The sequence below is a fragment of the Odocoileus virginianus genome, chromosome 23, assembly GCF_023699985.2.
Source record: "Odocoileus virginianus isolate 20LAN1187 ecotype Illinois chromosome 23, Ovbor_1.2, whole genome shotgun sequence".
NCBI classification, from domain to species: Eukaryota; Metazoa; Chordata; class Mammalia; order Artiodactyla; family Cervidae; genus Odocoileus; species Odocoileus virginianus.
The window spans coordinates 24,689,083-24,705,581 of NC_069696.1; the positions used below are offsets into that span (position 1 = coordinate 24,689,083).

The 16,499-nt window shown below is 37.6% G+C and overlaps 1 protein-coding gene across 5 annotated transcripts in view; it reads left to right on the top strand.

The window, feature by feature from the left end:
• Positions 1–16,499, top strand: part of AEBP2 (AE binding protein 2) — a 67,377-nt gene that overhangs the window by 29,965 nt on the left and 20,913 nt on the right. For all 5 annotated transcript variants that reach the window (XM_020890899.2, XM_070453718.1, XM_070453719.1 and 2 more), the window contains exon 3: positions 2,382–2,489. In XM_020890899.2, the coding sequence (XP_020746558.1) occupies positions 2,382–2,489 (108 nt within the window). The remainder of the gene's footprint in view (positions 1–2,381; positions 2,490–16,499) is intronic.

The window sequence follows — 16,499 nt, forward strand, 5'->3', positions numbered from 1 at the left end:
ATGGAGTATAAAAATGTTTTTCATATGTTGTGCATGCAGAAAGTCTCAGGTCAAATACCCCTTTGTCAGATTTTGGACTGGACTTAAGGAAATTTAGCTTTTTAAAGATTTGTGGTTTTTGGGAATACTTGATAATGGATTTTTAGTGCCCATTTTGTGTATCAAGATTATCCTTATGCAAGTTTACTTCTCCCCTCTCCCCTCAGAGTAGTTTTCAGGTATTAATATTCTACCTGAATATAGCTAAACATAGTTTGCTTTGATCTCTTTACACCTGTCTCATTTCCTATAAAATTCACTAGGTTGAAGGTTACGGTTTTTCTTTGAACCTGAAGGTGTTGCTGCCCTAATAGTGTTACAAGACATTATTCTATCTAGAAGGATAGACCATACCTGTTCACACTTGAGGCTATTATCTGATGGAATCACATAGCCTGTAATTGCCTCCTGTTAGTGTTTGTTCTGGAGAAGGCAGCGGCACCCGACTCCAGTACTCTGCCTGGAAAATCCTGTGGACGGAGGAGCCTGGTAGGCTGCAGTCCATGGGGTCCCTAAGAGTCAGACACGCCTGAGCAACTTCACTTTCACTTTTCACTTTCATGCATTGGAGAAGGAAATGGCAACCCACTCCAATGTTCTTGCCTAGAGAATCCCAGGAATGGGAGAGTGTAGTGGGCTGCCGTCCAAGGGGTCGCATAGAGTCAGACATGACTGAAGTGACTTAGCAGCAGCAGTGTTTGTTCAGAGGAAAAAGAATTAGAAATCAGGCATGGTTGTTTCTCCCAGCTGTAGCTGTTGGGTGGGGACAGAAAGTGAGTATTTATCTTGTTTCTTTGAGAGTAACTTAGCACAGGTGTTTCTTAAGAGTTACAACAATTCTTTACTGTTAAAATTTTTTTTTGCATAACTGAGATTAATTTTGTTCCCAAATACTTGCTTTAGGACATACCTGTTTATGCATGACTTGTGAAAGCATTTTGAACCAGTCTGTTTATTACTTGGATTGAAAATTTAAGACTGAGTCTTAAGTTAGTCTTGAGTTAGGAAATTGATAGGATTGATAGCCACATATGATTATTAAACACTGAATTAGTCTTGACAGCATATTGGTGTGCCTTTAAAGACTTGTCTACATTCATTAAAAAGTGGCTTTTAATTTTGGGAACTTGAGGAATCATTTTATAAACATGTACTAGGGTCAAGATTTTGTTATCTTTTTTTTTTTTTTTTTAAGGAATTTTAAATATGGAGGAGGCAATGTTGTGACATTGTATCTGCTTAACTAGAAGAAACTAGCAAATGCTTTAAGCACATCAACAGCAATAACAGTGTTGTCTCCTTGTGAAATGGTTTTGAGTAAAAATTGATCTCAGTTATTTTAGACTGTTTTTTAGACTTCAAAAAATTTTATTTTAAACTTACTGTTTAATGATTACTTCCTCAGTCCTGTGTGTATCTTTGTTTTGTTCTATATGCAGTACGTTATAATCTTCGAAGTGTGGCTCTATTTATAATTGTTGTAACCTTAGAAAAGAACAGAGCCTATAAATGGTTCTTTGAATGTAATGGTTATTACAGGTTCATACTTCTTTTACCGATGATGGGGAGCAGTTTTCATTGTTCAGTTTGATAAAAATAGAATCAGTAAAAAAAATTGGTATCTCAGTGGTAGGAAGATGGTAAAAATCATGTTGGTTGTTAACCCAGTCATACTCACTTGCCTGAACCCAAGAAAGTGGGTATATTATTACAGAGTAACTGCTGTCCTAGCTTCTGCAACTGTATTAATTTTAGCATTCTGTGTTAGATTTTGCTTCGTAATCAAGACAATTGGAAATCATTTTAAATAAATCAAAACAATGTAAATATAATATAAACATTGGTATGCATTTGAGAATAAGAAATCAACAGCAGCAAAATTATAATTGGAAAATTTGTTCACTCCTTTTTTGAAGGTGAAACTATCAGTATCTACCAGTTGACTGTTTTGACTTATTGTTTCTTTATACCTTTATATATTCCTAATATTTACAGTTAGTACATGCTTGTTCCTTCATTAATACATAATATAAATTATGGTCCATCGTTCTGATTCTCAGGACTGTAGTGTTAATATTTTGTATATTTCCGTCTGAATGGCTCATTGGGATCGGTATATCAGTTCCTTATTGAGGGAGTGGACAGCAGCCTTAGAGGGGGACGGTTAACACTGCCTCATGTGGGAGGCTCAGAAAGTACCTACAGTGAGCGTTTTGATTGACTGGTACATTCAGTGTTTCTTTGTTGATTGAAGACTTGCAGCATGTTTACTTGAATTTACAGGGGATAGAAGTCCCTGTTGAAAAAGGTGATGAAAATAATTATGGCTCTTCTGTTAACAGGTGTTTGTTTGCTTATGGAAAGGCTGTAAAGTATATAACACTCCATCAACCAGCCAGAGTTGGTTACAGAGGCACATGCTGACACACAGCGGAGACAAACCTTTTAAGGTAAGTAAGCGTATATGAGTTTTTTTCTTAACTTCAAGTTGGCATGTTTCTTAATAGGCATACTTTTGCGCTCCTAAAAATTTTTTTAAAGAACCATTTGTTTTAATATTCCTGTAGATGCATGCAATGTTATAAAGTAGATGAAGGTAAAGATAATTTAATCTGACTTTTATAATTTGAAGACCAGAAAAAAGTCAGTGTGAAGGTACGGTCTTAAAAACAGCTAGTAGGCCAAGTATCACTTTGAATGGATGTCTAAAATTGCTTGGTTGTCATTAGTACCTTGTACTCTAATTATGGTTTCTCAGTGTCATAGGTTTCAGCCTTTTTAATTAGCGAGCAGTTCTGATTATTACATGAAAAAATTTTGAAATTGTGGAGCATTAAAGGATTTGATTTCTTTCTCTCACTTTGAGATCATGTTACTAAGCTTAGTCATAAATTACTGTGTCAAATAAATTATTTGGGGAATTCTGAGCAATTTCATGTAAAAACCATTTTTTGTTTTATCCTCATAAAAAGTTAAAATATTTTGCTTTGTAACTATGGAAAGCATATACCATAGAGATGAAAAGTTTGTCTTTGAAGAAGTCTAGTAGTTGTTAAACACAGTGTCTACTGGTATATATTAATAAACACTGCTGTGCCAGAAACTCACTTTTTGAGTTTCATTAGAGGAGGAGGTAATTCATGTGCAGTTTTTTTTTTAATTACTTAATTTTCTTGGAAAAGAGAATCATTAATAATTTTAAGAAATTATAAAGAAAAAAATTTATATTCAGAAATCTTTCTACCTCTCTTATTTCTTATTTGCTCTCCCCCAAATAGATAACTGTTGTTCTTAATTACTGGTGAATTCTTTATGGAACTACAAGTAGATTCATATGTAGTATTGTTATCCTTCCACTTATACAACATCTAATAAACTATATACTCTCTGTATCTTATTTTTTTATATAAACTTTATATTTTAGAGCTAGAGCAGTTTTAGTTTTACAGAAATATTACAACGATTAGAGTTCCTTTATGTCCTATACCAAGTTTCTCCCATTATCAAGAATTTTATTGTGTGTATGTGTACCTTGCTTGTGTAATATGCTTTGTAGTAGAGATCTTTTCATATCTATTCATAAAGAATATTCTCTTTTTCACAGCTTCATAGTATTCCATTGTGTGGCTGTAGCAGTTCATTTAACCAGACTTTCATAGCTGCTTGGGTTCATTTCAGTCCTGTGTTGTTGCAAGTAGTGCTGCAGTGACGGATCTTTGAACATATATCATTTTGTACATGTGTAATTATAAATGTAGGAGAAGTTCCCAAAATGATGAGAGTGGCTGGATCAAAAGCTATATAACCATTGATAATTTTAATAAATATTGCCAAACTGCCTCGTGAGGGCCTTTATCAGCGATGTTAGAGTGTCTGCCTTCTTCACAGCTTTGATAAGAGGGTTTTCCCAAACTTTTATATCTTTGCCAATCTAATAGATGAGAAATTGTATCCTGATGTAGTGTGGTTGTCCCATCAACTATGCCGCGCTGCCCCCCACCCCCGCCCCAGCCTTAAGATTTGTTTTGATCTTCCTGGTGGCTCAGTTGGTAAAGAATCCATCTGCTGTGATCCCCAGGTCGGGAAGATCCCCTGGAGGAGGGCGTGGCAACACCCTCCAGTGTTCTTGCCTGGAGAATCCATGGACAGAGGAGCCTGGCGGGCTGCCATCCATGAGGTGGCAAAGAGTCAGACTCGACTCAGCGACTAAGCATAACACAGCACAAGATTGATTTATCTTTTTTGACTGCTCTGGGTGGTCTTGCTGTGCACGGGCTTTTTCTCTTTGCGGGGAAGGTTCGCGGGCGGGGGCGGGGGCGGGACTACACATTGTTGTGGTGCTTGAGCTTCTCATGTGGCTTCTCTCTTGGAGCCTGGGCTCTAGAGCACAGGCTTAGTTGTTCCACTGCGTGTGGGATCTTCCCGGCCCGGGAATAGAACCTTTGTCCCCTGCATTGGTAGGCGGATTCTTGAGTCACTAGACCACCAGGGAAGTTCCCAGCTTGTGGGATCTTAGGTTCCCTGACCAAAGATTGAACCTCCCCGCCGCCACCAAGTAAAAACGCCAAGTTCTAACCACTGCGCTGCCAGGGAATTAATTCCCTTCCTTGATGAAGTTTTAATTTGATTTTCCTTTATTATCAGTGAAGTAGGACATCTTTTCATATATTTGACCATTTGAATTTCTTTTTCTTTATTCTCTTAAAAATAGTCTCATTGAAAAAAAAAAATAGTCTCATTGAGCTTTCTGTTGGCATGTGTGTCCTATAACATTGACCTCCTAGTCTTTCCATCTTCTCATACTGCAGGTTCTGGCCCTCATGTGACCTGGGACAGTTTTTTGAACTTCCTGTCTAACTTGTAGCTGGTAATAGTGGTTATCTCATAGAACTGTACAGTATGTAGTAAATGTAAGAGCTTATTGTTAAAGTAAGAGAATCATTTACTTTCCCACTGTGTTCCTTTCCATATATTTTTCTTTAAGGCAGGCATTCTTTTGCTGGTTGGTTATGATGTTCAAGTTAATTTCACAGTCCATAGAAATGGATTTCCCCCCCACCACATCTCTTTTTAGAAGCTGTATAAGAGTCTCATTGAAGAGGGGGAAAGAAACTGTCTTTTTAAAGGGTGTGATTTAGTGAGGCATTAGGAATCTTTGAATCAAAAACATTTATTGATGTTTGCATTACATAGCGTTGTGCTAGGCATTTGGAAAGCAGGGTGAATAAGAATGGAAACCTCTGCCCTTTAGAAAAGTTTTCTCTTTAGGTTTTTACAGATCTAAGTAGGTTTTAGTAATAAAATGTCTTCAGTTCAGTGCAGTTGCTCAGTAGTGTCCGACTCTCTGTGACCCCATGGACTGCAGCACGCCAGGCCTCCCTGTCCATCACCAGCTCTCACAGCTTGTTCAAGCTCATGTCTATCAAGTCTGTGATGCCATCCAACCATCTCATCCTCTGTCTTCCCCTTCTCCTGCCTTCAGTCTTTCCCAGCGTAAAGAGTCTTTTCCAATGAATCAGTTCTTCGCACCAGGTGGCCAGAGTGTTGGAGTTTGAGCTTCAGCATCAGTGTTTCCAATGAATGCTCTGGACTGATTTCTTTTTTTTTTTTTTGGACTGATTTCTTTTAGGATTGACTGGTCGGATCTCCTTGCAGTTCAGGGGACTCTCAAGAGTCTTCTCCAACACCACAGTTCAAAAGCATCAACTCTTCAACACTCAACTTTATTTTTCTTTTTCCATTTACTCAACTTTCTTTATAGTCCAACTCTCACATCCATACATGACCACTGGAAAAACCATAACTACTCAAAGTAGTAGTCTACTTTGAGTAGACCGACCTTTGTTGGCAAAGTAATGTCTCTGCTTTTTAATATGCTGTCTAGGTTTGTCATAGCTTTTCTTGCAAGGAGCAAGTGTCTTTTAATTTTGAGGCTGCTGTCAACCATCTGTAGAGATTTTGGAGCCCAAGAACATAAAAAGACAAAATCATTGATTTGCTGTCATTCAGTTGCTAAGTCGTCTCTGACTCTGCAGCCCCATGACTGCAGCATGCCAGGCTCCTATGTCCTCCACGGTCTGATAAAATGCTAAGTGCCAGTAAATGTACTTCAGAAGGTTCCCTGGAAACATGGATTAGTGACCAATTAATGGGACTGGGAAAGAGTAGTAGAAGTTGAGTGGTAGTTGACTACGGAGAGGGGTTCATGTGATGATTCTTGAGATAGGAATCATCCTATCTCTTTGGAGACAGCTCCAAACTCCTTTTGGAAAATATTTTTTTAGTTGTAAAATACCGCTATGTACATTAAAGTGCTTAAAGTACACTTAAGTGTTTCATACGTTTGTATGTACCTGTGTAACTACCATTCCGATGAGGAATATTTTCAGTAAAACAAAGCTTCTTAATGCCCCCCTCTATCCTCTACTCCTTCCCCTAGACCAGATTATGATTTCTATCATCTTGACTTAGTTGTATGAGCTTTTGTGTCTGGCTGTTTTCACTCAACAAAATAGCAGTGAGATTTGTCCTGTTGTAGGTTGTTACTCTTATTTAGTCGTTAAGTCATGTCTGACTCCTTTGCAACCCCATAGACTGTAGCCTGCCAGCCCCTCTGTCCATGGGATTCTCCAGGCAAGAGTAGTGCAGTGGGTTGCCATTTCCTTTTCCAGGGAATCTTCCTGACCCAGGGATTGAGCCCATGTCTTCTGCATTTCAGGCAGATTCTTTACCACTGAACCACCGGGTAAGTTCCCTGTGTACCAATCATTTAAAAAATAGTTGCTGTGTAGTATTCTGGTGTACAGTAAACCATAGTTTATTCTTTCTCCTGCTGATGGGCAAGTTGGATGTTTCTGGTCTTTGACTGCTATTAATCAAGCTGTCTTAAATATACTCTTCCACATGTCTTCTGATGGCAGATGTACTTATTTCTCTGGTTGTATAGTTAAGCGTGGAATTACTGAGTCACAGATAAGTGTATATTTAGCTCTAGAAACTACAGACTCTTTTCCAAATTGGTCATACATTTTATGTTCCCACCAGCAGTTAATGAGAGTTAATTTAGTTGCTCTAGATCTTGATATTTGCCATCTTGTTAATTTTAGCCGCTCTGGTGTCTATTTAGTGGTATCCCGTTGTGACTTTAATTTTTACTTCCCTGATGAGTAATGATAGGTTAACCGAACACATTTTCAAAGGCTTTGGCTATCTGAATTTCTTCTTTTGGGTGAAGTGCCTATACAAGCCCTTTTTTATTTTACCTAATGATTTGTCTTTATTATTATATATAAAATTTTATATATATTTTGGATATAAGTACTTGGACAGATACATGTATTGTGAACACGAGTCTGTCTTTGGTTATCCTTTTTACCTTTTCCTAACAGGATTTTTTGAAGAATAGTTTTTAGTTTTAGTGAAGTCTAATCTCTCATTTTTTTTTATGGTTAATGTTTCTTGTATTCTGTTTAAAAATTTTTTTGCCAATATTCGGTCTATGAAGATGAGGAGGATCTTAGAGAAGAGTTCTGTCTTATAGTGATAGAGGAGATCATTTCAAGAGGTGTGTGTCTATATATCAGTTCAGTTCAGTCACTCAGTCGTGTCTGACTCTTTGTGACTCCATGAACTGCAGCACACCAGGCCTCCCTGTCCATCACCAACTCCCAGAGTTTACTCAAACTCGTGTCCATTGAGTCGGTGATGCCATCCAACCATCTCATCCTCTGTTATCCCCTTCTCCTCCCACCTTCAATCTTTCCCAGCATCAGGGTCTTTTCCAATGAGTCAGTTGCATCAGGTGGCCAAAGTATTGGAGTTTCAGCTTCACCATCAGTCCTTCCAATGGATATTCAGGACTGATTTCCTTTAGGATGGACTGGTTGGATCTCCTTGCAGTCCAAGGGAGTCTCAAGAGTCTTCTCCCAACACCACAGTTCTAAAGTATCAATTCTTCAGTGCTCAGCTTTCTTTATAGTCCCAGCTCTCACATCCATATGTGAGTACTGGAAAAACCATCCCTTTGACTAGATGGACCTTTGTTGCCAAAATAATGTCCCTCCTTTTTAGTATGCTGTCTAGGTTTATAATTTGCTTAATACTTACCAAGTATATAGCTAAGTAGTTTTTACTATATTCATAGGTTTCTGCAACTATTACTGCTACTTACAGAAATACACGATTTTGAAAAAAAGACAGGCACAAAAGAGGAAGTGGATTATTTAGGGAATAACATGGCAGTTTCATATATTCAGTGATACTTTATGGTGGCAATTTGAAATTGTTAAAAAAATTCTGACTTGTAAGCTTGGACTGTCTAGAAATTAAGTATAAAAGCAATTGGTTGTAACATGTTGTCTTTCCATACTGTTATTATCTTACTATCTTGTAGTCTGGAATCCAGTTATTATAAGGAGTTACATTATTTATTTTATCTTTTATGTTTACCATATGCTTCAAGCATTTGCCAGGGGGTTCAGTTGTATTCCTGTCTTAAGCAGCATTGATGTTGGCTGCTCTGGTTTGGTGGTTTGTGTGTGGGATAATTGATAGATTCATCTTGATGAGGGATTTTTAGAAATGGACACTGTCTTTACTGAAAACATTTTAAGTTGTTAATTCTTTTTTTTAAATTAATTTATTTAATTGGAGGCTGATTACTTTACAGTATTGTAGTGGCTTTTGCCATACATTGACATGAATCAGCCATGGGTGTACATGTGTCCCCCCTCCCACCGCCCTCCCCATCCCATCCCTCAGGGTTGTCCCAGTGCACCAGCCCTGAGCACCCTGTCTCATGCATCACACCTGGATTGGCGATCTATTTCACTTATGGTAATATACATGTTTCAGTGCTATTCTCTTACATCATCACACCCTTGCCTTCTCCCACAGAGTCTAAAAGTCTGTTCTTTACACCTGTGTCTCTTTTGCTGTCTCACACATAGGGTTATTGTTACGATCTTCCTAAATTCCATATATGTGTGTTGTTATACTGTATTGGTGTTTTTCTTTCTGGCTTACTTCCCTCTGTATAATAGGCTCTAGTTTCATCTACCTCATTAGAACTGATTCAAATGCATTCTTTGTAATAGCTGAGTAATGCTCCATTGTGTATATGCCTGCAGTGCGGGAGACCTGGGTTCAATCCCTAGGTCAGGAAGATCCCCTGGAGAAGGAAATGGCAACCCACTCCAGTACTCTTGCCTGGAAAATCCCATGGATGGAGGAGCCTGGTAGGCTACAGTCCATGGGGTCGCAAAGAGTCGGACACGACTAAGCGACTTCACTTTCACTTTCTTTCACCACAGCTTTCTTACCATTCATCTGCTGATGGACTTCTAGGTTGCCTCCATGTCCTGGCTGTTGTAAACAGTGCTGCCATGAACACTGGGGTACATGTGTCTCTTTCAGTTCTGGTTAATTCTTTAGAATCAAGCCTGAGTAGAGAGAAGGGATGGAAGGTAGGAAAAGAAAGGGCCAGTGCAGCATTGCTGGCTGCAACAGACGCGGCCATACACAGCCAGCAAAGCTTTTCCTTACTTCCTGTTGTCTCTTGCTCTTCTCCTGCACTCTGTCAGATGAAAGTGTCTCACAAAAGTCGTGCTTGCTTCATTTTAAGAAATTTGATTTTGGGAAGTTTAAATAGTGTAAATATAATCTAACATCTATTATATTTGACTTCTTAGCACATATGTACAAAGTAAAGAAATAAGTGGGATCATTTTGCACCTACATGTAGTTAATCTTTTTTTTTTTGGCTCTGCCACATGGCTTGGGTGGGGGGAATCTTAGTTCCTTCACCAGAGATTGAGCCCATACCCTTGATAGTGGAACCATTGTGTCCTCTAGCCACTGGACTGTCCCTAGGGAATTCCCTAACCTACCTTTTTAGTTTTGTATTGGACATCATTTCAGGTTGTGTAATATTTCTGTGTAATAGTTTTCCAATATTTTATTTAATTATTCCTTGATGGACTTTTTTGGTTCAGTTTTTCACAATATAACCTATGAGGTCATTTTTATACACTACTTTTGTGAGCTAATATAAATTCCTAGAAGCTGTTTTGCTAAGTCAAAGAGTATATGTCTAGGCCTGCTTTTGAAAGATATTGTTAAATTCCTTCTGCAGAAATACATACCAGTTTATACTCTCACCAGCAGTGTTAGAATATAGTAGTGCCTGTTTCCCAGCAGCCTTCTTGAGGCTTGTTATTTATTCCCTTTTATTTTGCCAGTCTGCCAGTGTATGGTAGTACCTTTCTACTTACATATTGTACAGATACATACAATGTAAATACAGTACAAATACTTTTCTATATATTCACATTGTTTTCCCCCTTTTGTTAATTATTTTTGTATTTTTAGGATGGAAAACTTTTTGAGCTTACTCATTGTTGTTTTTTATAGAGAAAATATTTCCCTCCTGTGATAGAAGTTAAATATTATCCCCATTTTGACCTTTTTCTAAAATGCAAATTTTTTAAACTTATAATTTTGAAAAATTTCAGCTTGCAAAAAAGATGGAAGAACTCCCATATATTTCTCTCTCTCACATGTATGTGTAAAGAACTCCCATATACCCTTCAGCCAGATTCACTGGTACCATTTTGCCACATTTGCTTTCTCTCTATCCATCTCTCCATCTGTCTTCCTCCCATCTCTCTCTCTCCTTTCCTCCCTTGTTTCTTGCACACACACATTTCACACACTACACTGTTTTTGAGGAGCCGTTTAAGAGGAGCAGTATCCCTAAATTCTTCAGGGTGTGTATTTCCTAAGAACACTCATTTTATATAACCTTAGTACAGTTACCAAGATCCAGAAATGTAACATTGATGCTGTTAGCTATTCAGATTTCACTGACTGTCCCAATAATGTCCCTCATAGCCATTTTTTTCTCTTTGTTTAGAATTCAGTCGAGCATCATGCATTCCATTTAGTTTTCACGACTTTTTGAAACTTATTTTCCTGAGCCTTTCTTTGTGTTTTATGGCAGTAATATTTTTGAGGAGTATAAATGTTTTATTTTGTAGTGTATTCCCTATTTGGGAGTTATTTGATGTGATCAGACTCAGCTTGTGTGTTTTTGGAGAAAATAAAAAGTCTCACTATTATCACTTCAGGGGATACTTGATGAGAGTTTGTTCCATCATAGATCAAGTTACCTAGCATCACTTGGTTAAGGTGGAATTTCCAGGTTCACTACCACAAACTTTTTATTTGTACCTTTACAGTTAATAATCAATTATTGGAGGGATACTTTGAACCTGTATAAATAATATTGTTCCCCATTAGAACTAGTTTTAGTATCCATTGATATTTCTTGCCTGAATCATTTATTACTATGAGGGTTATTACAAAATGAGTATTTTTCTAACTTTATTTCCATCTGAATTTATTAGTTGATACTCTTATTTTCAGAGCTTTCTACCCATTGTTCTATCATCTAGCTAGAGAATGGACTCATGTTTTATGTTATTCTTAAGCTTATAATACATGGCTATCATTTTGATGCTCATCTAATACCAATTTTTATATATTGAATTTTATCAGATTTTGCTCATGTGGCTTCTGGGGCAACTGTCTGAAAATTAAAGATTCAGATGATAAGAGTCCCTTGAAGTTTTGGTAATGGCAAAGGTTAGAAACGAAAAGTCCAAAAAGACCTAATTGAGTTGATATGGAAAATCAGTGAAAGTCACGGACGTGTCGTTTAGGTTTGAACTGAGTTTTATGTTTCCTATACTTGTTTTGCACTTGATAAAAAAGTTAATATCATATGAAAATAATCTTCTTAACTCATTATCATTTTTTAGTTTTATAAAATCATACTCCTGAAATACAGATAGTTTTTTTTTCTTTTAATAATGTTTGTCTTGTGTAATGAAAATGCAAAGATTATTCCTTGATAAGCAAACCCCTCCCCCCAACATTCACTTTGTCTTGTATGTATACCTCTGCTTCGTATGTGCTTTTAAAGTTTGTGTGAAGGGAGTTGCTGCTTCCATTTCATTAAATGTCGTGAAACCTTTTATTGTTAAGGTTTGAAAAACATTCAGTTCAGTTCAGTCGCTCAGTTGTGACTAACTCTTTGCGACCCCATGAACTGCAGCATGCCAGGCCTCCCTGTCCATCACCAACTCCCAGAGTTTACTCAAACTCATGTCCATTGAGTCGGTGATGCCATCCAACCATTTCATCCTCTGTTGTCTCCTCCTCCTCCTGCCCTCAGTCTTTCCCAGCATCAGGGTCTTTTCCAGTGAGTCAGCTCTTCGCATCAGATGGCCAAAGTATTGGAGTTTCAGCTTCAACATCAGTCCTTCCAATGAACACCCAGGACTGATATCCTTTAGGATGGACTGGTTGGATCTCCTTGCAGTCCAAGGGACTCTCAAGAGTCTTCTCCAACACCACCCTTCAAAAACATCAGTTCTTCTGCACTCAGCTTTCTTTATAGTCCAACTCTCACATTCATACATGACTACTGGAAAAATCATAGCTTTGACTAGATGGACCCTTTGTTGGCAAAGTAATGTCTGCTTTTTAATATGCTGCCTAGGTTGGTCATAACTTTCCTTCCAAGGAGTAAGCGTCTTTTCATTTCATGGCTGCAGTCACCATCTGCAGTGATTTGGGAGCCCCAAAAAATAAAGTCAGCCACTGTTTCCACTGTTTCCACCCATCTGTTTTGCCATGAAGTTATGGGACCTGATTCCATGATCTTAGTTTTCTGAATGTTGAGCTTTAAGCCAACTTTTTCACTCTCCTCTTTCACTTTCATCAAGAGGCTCTTTAGTTCTTCCTCACTTTCTGCCATAAGGGTGTTGTCATCTGCATATCTGAGGTTATTGATATTTCTCCCAGCAGTCTTGATTCCAGCTTGTGCTTCTTCCAGTCCAGCGTTTCTCATGATGTACTCTGCATGTAAGTTAAATAAGCAGGGTGACAATATACAGCCTTGACGTACTCCTTTTCCTATTTGGAACCAGTCTGTTGTTCCATGTCCAGTTCTAACTGTTGCTTCCTGACCTGTATACAGATTTCTCAAGAGGCAGGTCAGGTGGTCTGGTATTCCATCTCTTTCAGAATTTTCCACAGTTTGTTGTGATCCACACAGTCAAAGGCTTTGGCATAGTCAATAAAGCAGAAATAGATGTTTTTCTGGAACTCTCTTGCTTTTTCGATGATCCAGCGGATGTTGTCAATTTGATCTCTGGTTCCTCTGCCTTTTCTAAAACCAGCTTGAATATCTGGAAATTTCATGATTCACAGATTGCTAAAGCCTGGCTTGGAGAATTTTGAGCATTACTTTACTAGAGTGTGAGATGAGTGCAATTGTGTGGTAGTTTGAGCATTCTTTGGCATTGCCTTTCTTTGGGATTGGAATGAAAACTGACCTTTTCCAGTCCTATGGCCACTGCTGAGTTTTCCAAATTTGTTGAAAAATGTTGAAAAACATTACGTGTGTTAATAGGACTAGGATTTTAAAGTTCTTTCAGCTATTCTCTGGTCTTTATTTTTAATGGTGATTTTCATTCTCCTGGATCATTTGGTGTTAAGCTTTATCATGGCTAATTGACCTCAGCTCACCGAGCTCAGTAATATTTTACTTAACTGAAGAAAATAAAAATTAGTCATACACAGCATGTTTGGTGATGGTTTTGATTTCCATTTTGCTAGTGTGACAGTTACTTGTCTGGACAAATTTGTATAGTGTGGTAGAAATTACATAGTTGTACTTTTTTAGATAGGCTTCATAGTTTTCTTTTTCTTCCCACACATTTCTCTTCTACTCTAGTATTTCTCTTTACTTTGAACATAGTACTTGTAGTCACTTAGTTGCCATGGGCTAATGTATTTATCATAGTATTTATTATAACTTTTCCTCAGCAGTTAGTCTCCTGAAGCTCAATATGATTGTGTTCTTTCGTAATAGTGACATATCTGAATGCCTTCTCATTGTGATAGAGTATTGCTTGTAAAACTTAAGACTTTCTTTGGGTAGTAAAGCCATTTTGACAATATTGATTCTTCCAATCCATGAACATGGTATATTTCTCCATCTGTTTGTGTCCTCTTTGATTTCTTTCATCAGTGTTTTATAGTTTTCTATGTATAGGTCTTTTGTTTCTTTAGGTAGATATACTCCTAAGTATTTTATTCTTTTTGTTGCAATGGTGAATGGTATTGTTTCCTTAATTTCTCTTTCTGTTTTCTCATTGTTAGTGTATAGGAATGCAAGAGATTTCTGTGTGTTAATTTTATATCCTGCAACTTTACTGTATTCATTGATTAGCTCTAGTAATTTTCTGGTGGAGTCTTTAGGGTTTTCTATGTATAGGATCATGTCATCTGCAAACAGAGAGAGTTTCACTTCTTCTTTTCCTATCTGGATTCCTTTTACTTCTTTTTCTGCCCTGATTGCTGTGGCCAAAACTTCCAAAACTATGTTGAATAGTAGTGGTGAGAGTGGGCACCCTTGTCTTGTTCCTGATTTCAGGGGAAATGCTTTCAATTTTTCACCATTGAGGGTGATGCTTGCTGTGGGTTTGTCATATATAGCTTTTATTATGTTGAGGTATGTTCCTTCTATTCCTGCTTTCTGGAGAGTTTTAATCATAAATGGATGTTGAATTTTGTCAAAGGCTTTTTTTGCATCTATTGAGATAATCACTCATTATCAGAGAAATGCAAATCAAAACCACAATGAGGTACCATTACACGCCAGTCAGGATGGCTGCTATCCAAAAGTCTACAAGCAACAAATGCTGAAGAGGGTGTGCAGAAAAGGGAACCCTCTTACACTTACAGCCACTATGGAAAACAGTGTGGAGATTTCTTAAAAAAGCTGGAAATAGAACTGCCATATGACCCAGCAATCCCACTTCTGGGCATACACACTGAGGAAACCAGATCTGAAAGAGACACGTGCACCCCAATGTTCATCGCAGCACTGTTTATAATAGCCAGGACATGGAAGCAACCTAGATGCCCATCAGCAGACGAATGGATGAGGAAGCTGTGGTACATATACACCATGGAATATTACTCAGCCATTAAAAAGAATTCATTTGAATCAGTTCTAATGAGATGGATGAAACTGGAGCCCATTATACAGAGCGAAGTAAGCCAGAAAGATAAAGACCATTACAGTATACTAACACATATATATGGAATTTAGAAAGATGATAACGATAACCCTATATGCAAAACAGAAAAAGAGACTCAGATGTATAGAACAGACTTGTGGACTCTGGGAGAAGGCGAGGGTGCGATGTCCTGAGAGAACAGCATTGAAACATGTATATTATCTAGGGTGAAACAGATCACCAGCCCAGGTTGGGTGCATGAGACAAGTGCTCGGGCCTGGTGCACTGGGAAGACCCAGAGGGATCGGGTGGAGAGGGAGGTGGGAGGGGGGACCGGGATGGGGAATACATGTAAATCCATGGCTAATTCATTTCAATGTATGACAAAAACTACTGTAATGTTGTAAAGTAATTAGCCTCCAACTAATAAAAATAAATGGAAAAAAAAAAAAGAATAAAATTAAAACGGTGACTATCAGAGAGCAGAAAAAGAGGAATGGGGAGTTAGTGTTCAATGGACACAGAGTTACAGTTTGAGAAAAGAGTTCTGGAGATGAATGGTAGTGATGGGAAAAGAAAAAAAAAAAGACTTTCTTTATCAGACCTGATATATGAAATAGCCAGTCCTTTTGGGTGTTTTAGAGTCAAGAACCTAGCCTAAATTGTGATAAAGAAATGCATCAAACTAGAATTAAACTATTATATCCTCATTAACTGTGCATGTCTTACAGTTGTGCATACAAGCAAATTGTGGTGATTGTTACAAGACACAGTGATGCCAGTATTATTACATCATTCACTGTGATGGGTGATGAAAAAGTTCCTTCTTCAGTTCCTTTGTAATGTGTTTGATAGTGGTAGTTGATACTGATAATTTAAAAGATCTTTTGCTTTTTTTCTCCAGTTTTATTGATATATAATTGACAAATGAAATTCTAAGATATTTAAAGTATACATTGTGATGATTGGATATGCATTACAATTGTGAAAGGAGTCCTTCCATTTAGTTAATTAACACATCCATCACCTTACATATATATGTATATAATACATATTTTAAATTTTTATATATATATTAAATTATATATGTGTGTATTTTTTGAGGGGGTGAGCATATTTTACTTTTCAACATTCTCTGTAATAATACAAGACTTGAAGCACCCTGTTCTGTCGTTAATTCTCCTTTGCCTTTTTGTGTCTCTGTGTTTGAAGACTCATTTTCCCTAGCCTTGGCAGCCAGATTTTAGGAGGTTTCCACTGACCAAACATGGTACAATTTGAGTATAAATGAGGAAAGTAAGTGTAATGAACATGATGATACTGACAAACAAAACATGATTCCTTAACACACACACACCTACCCACTCA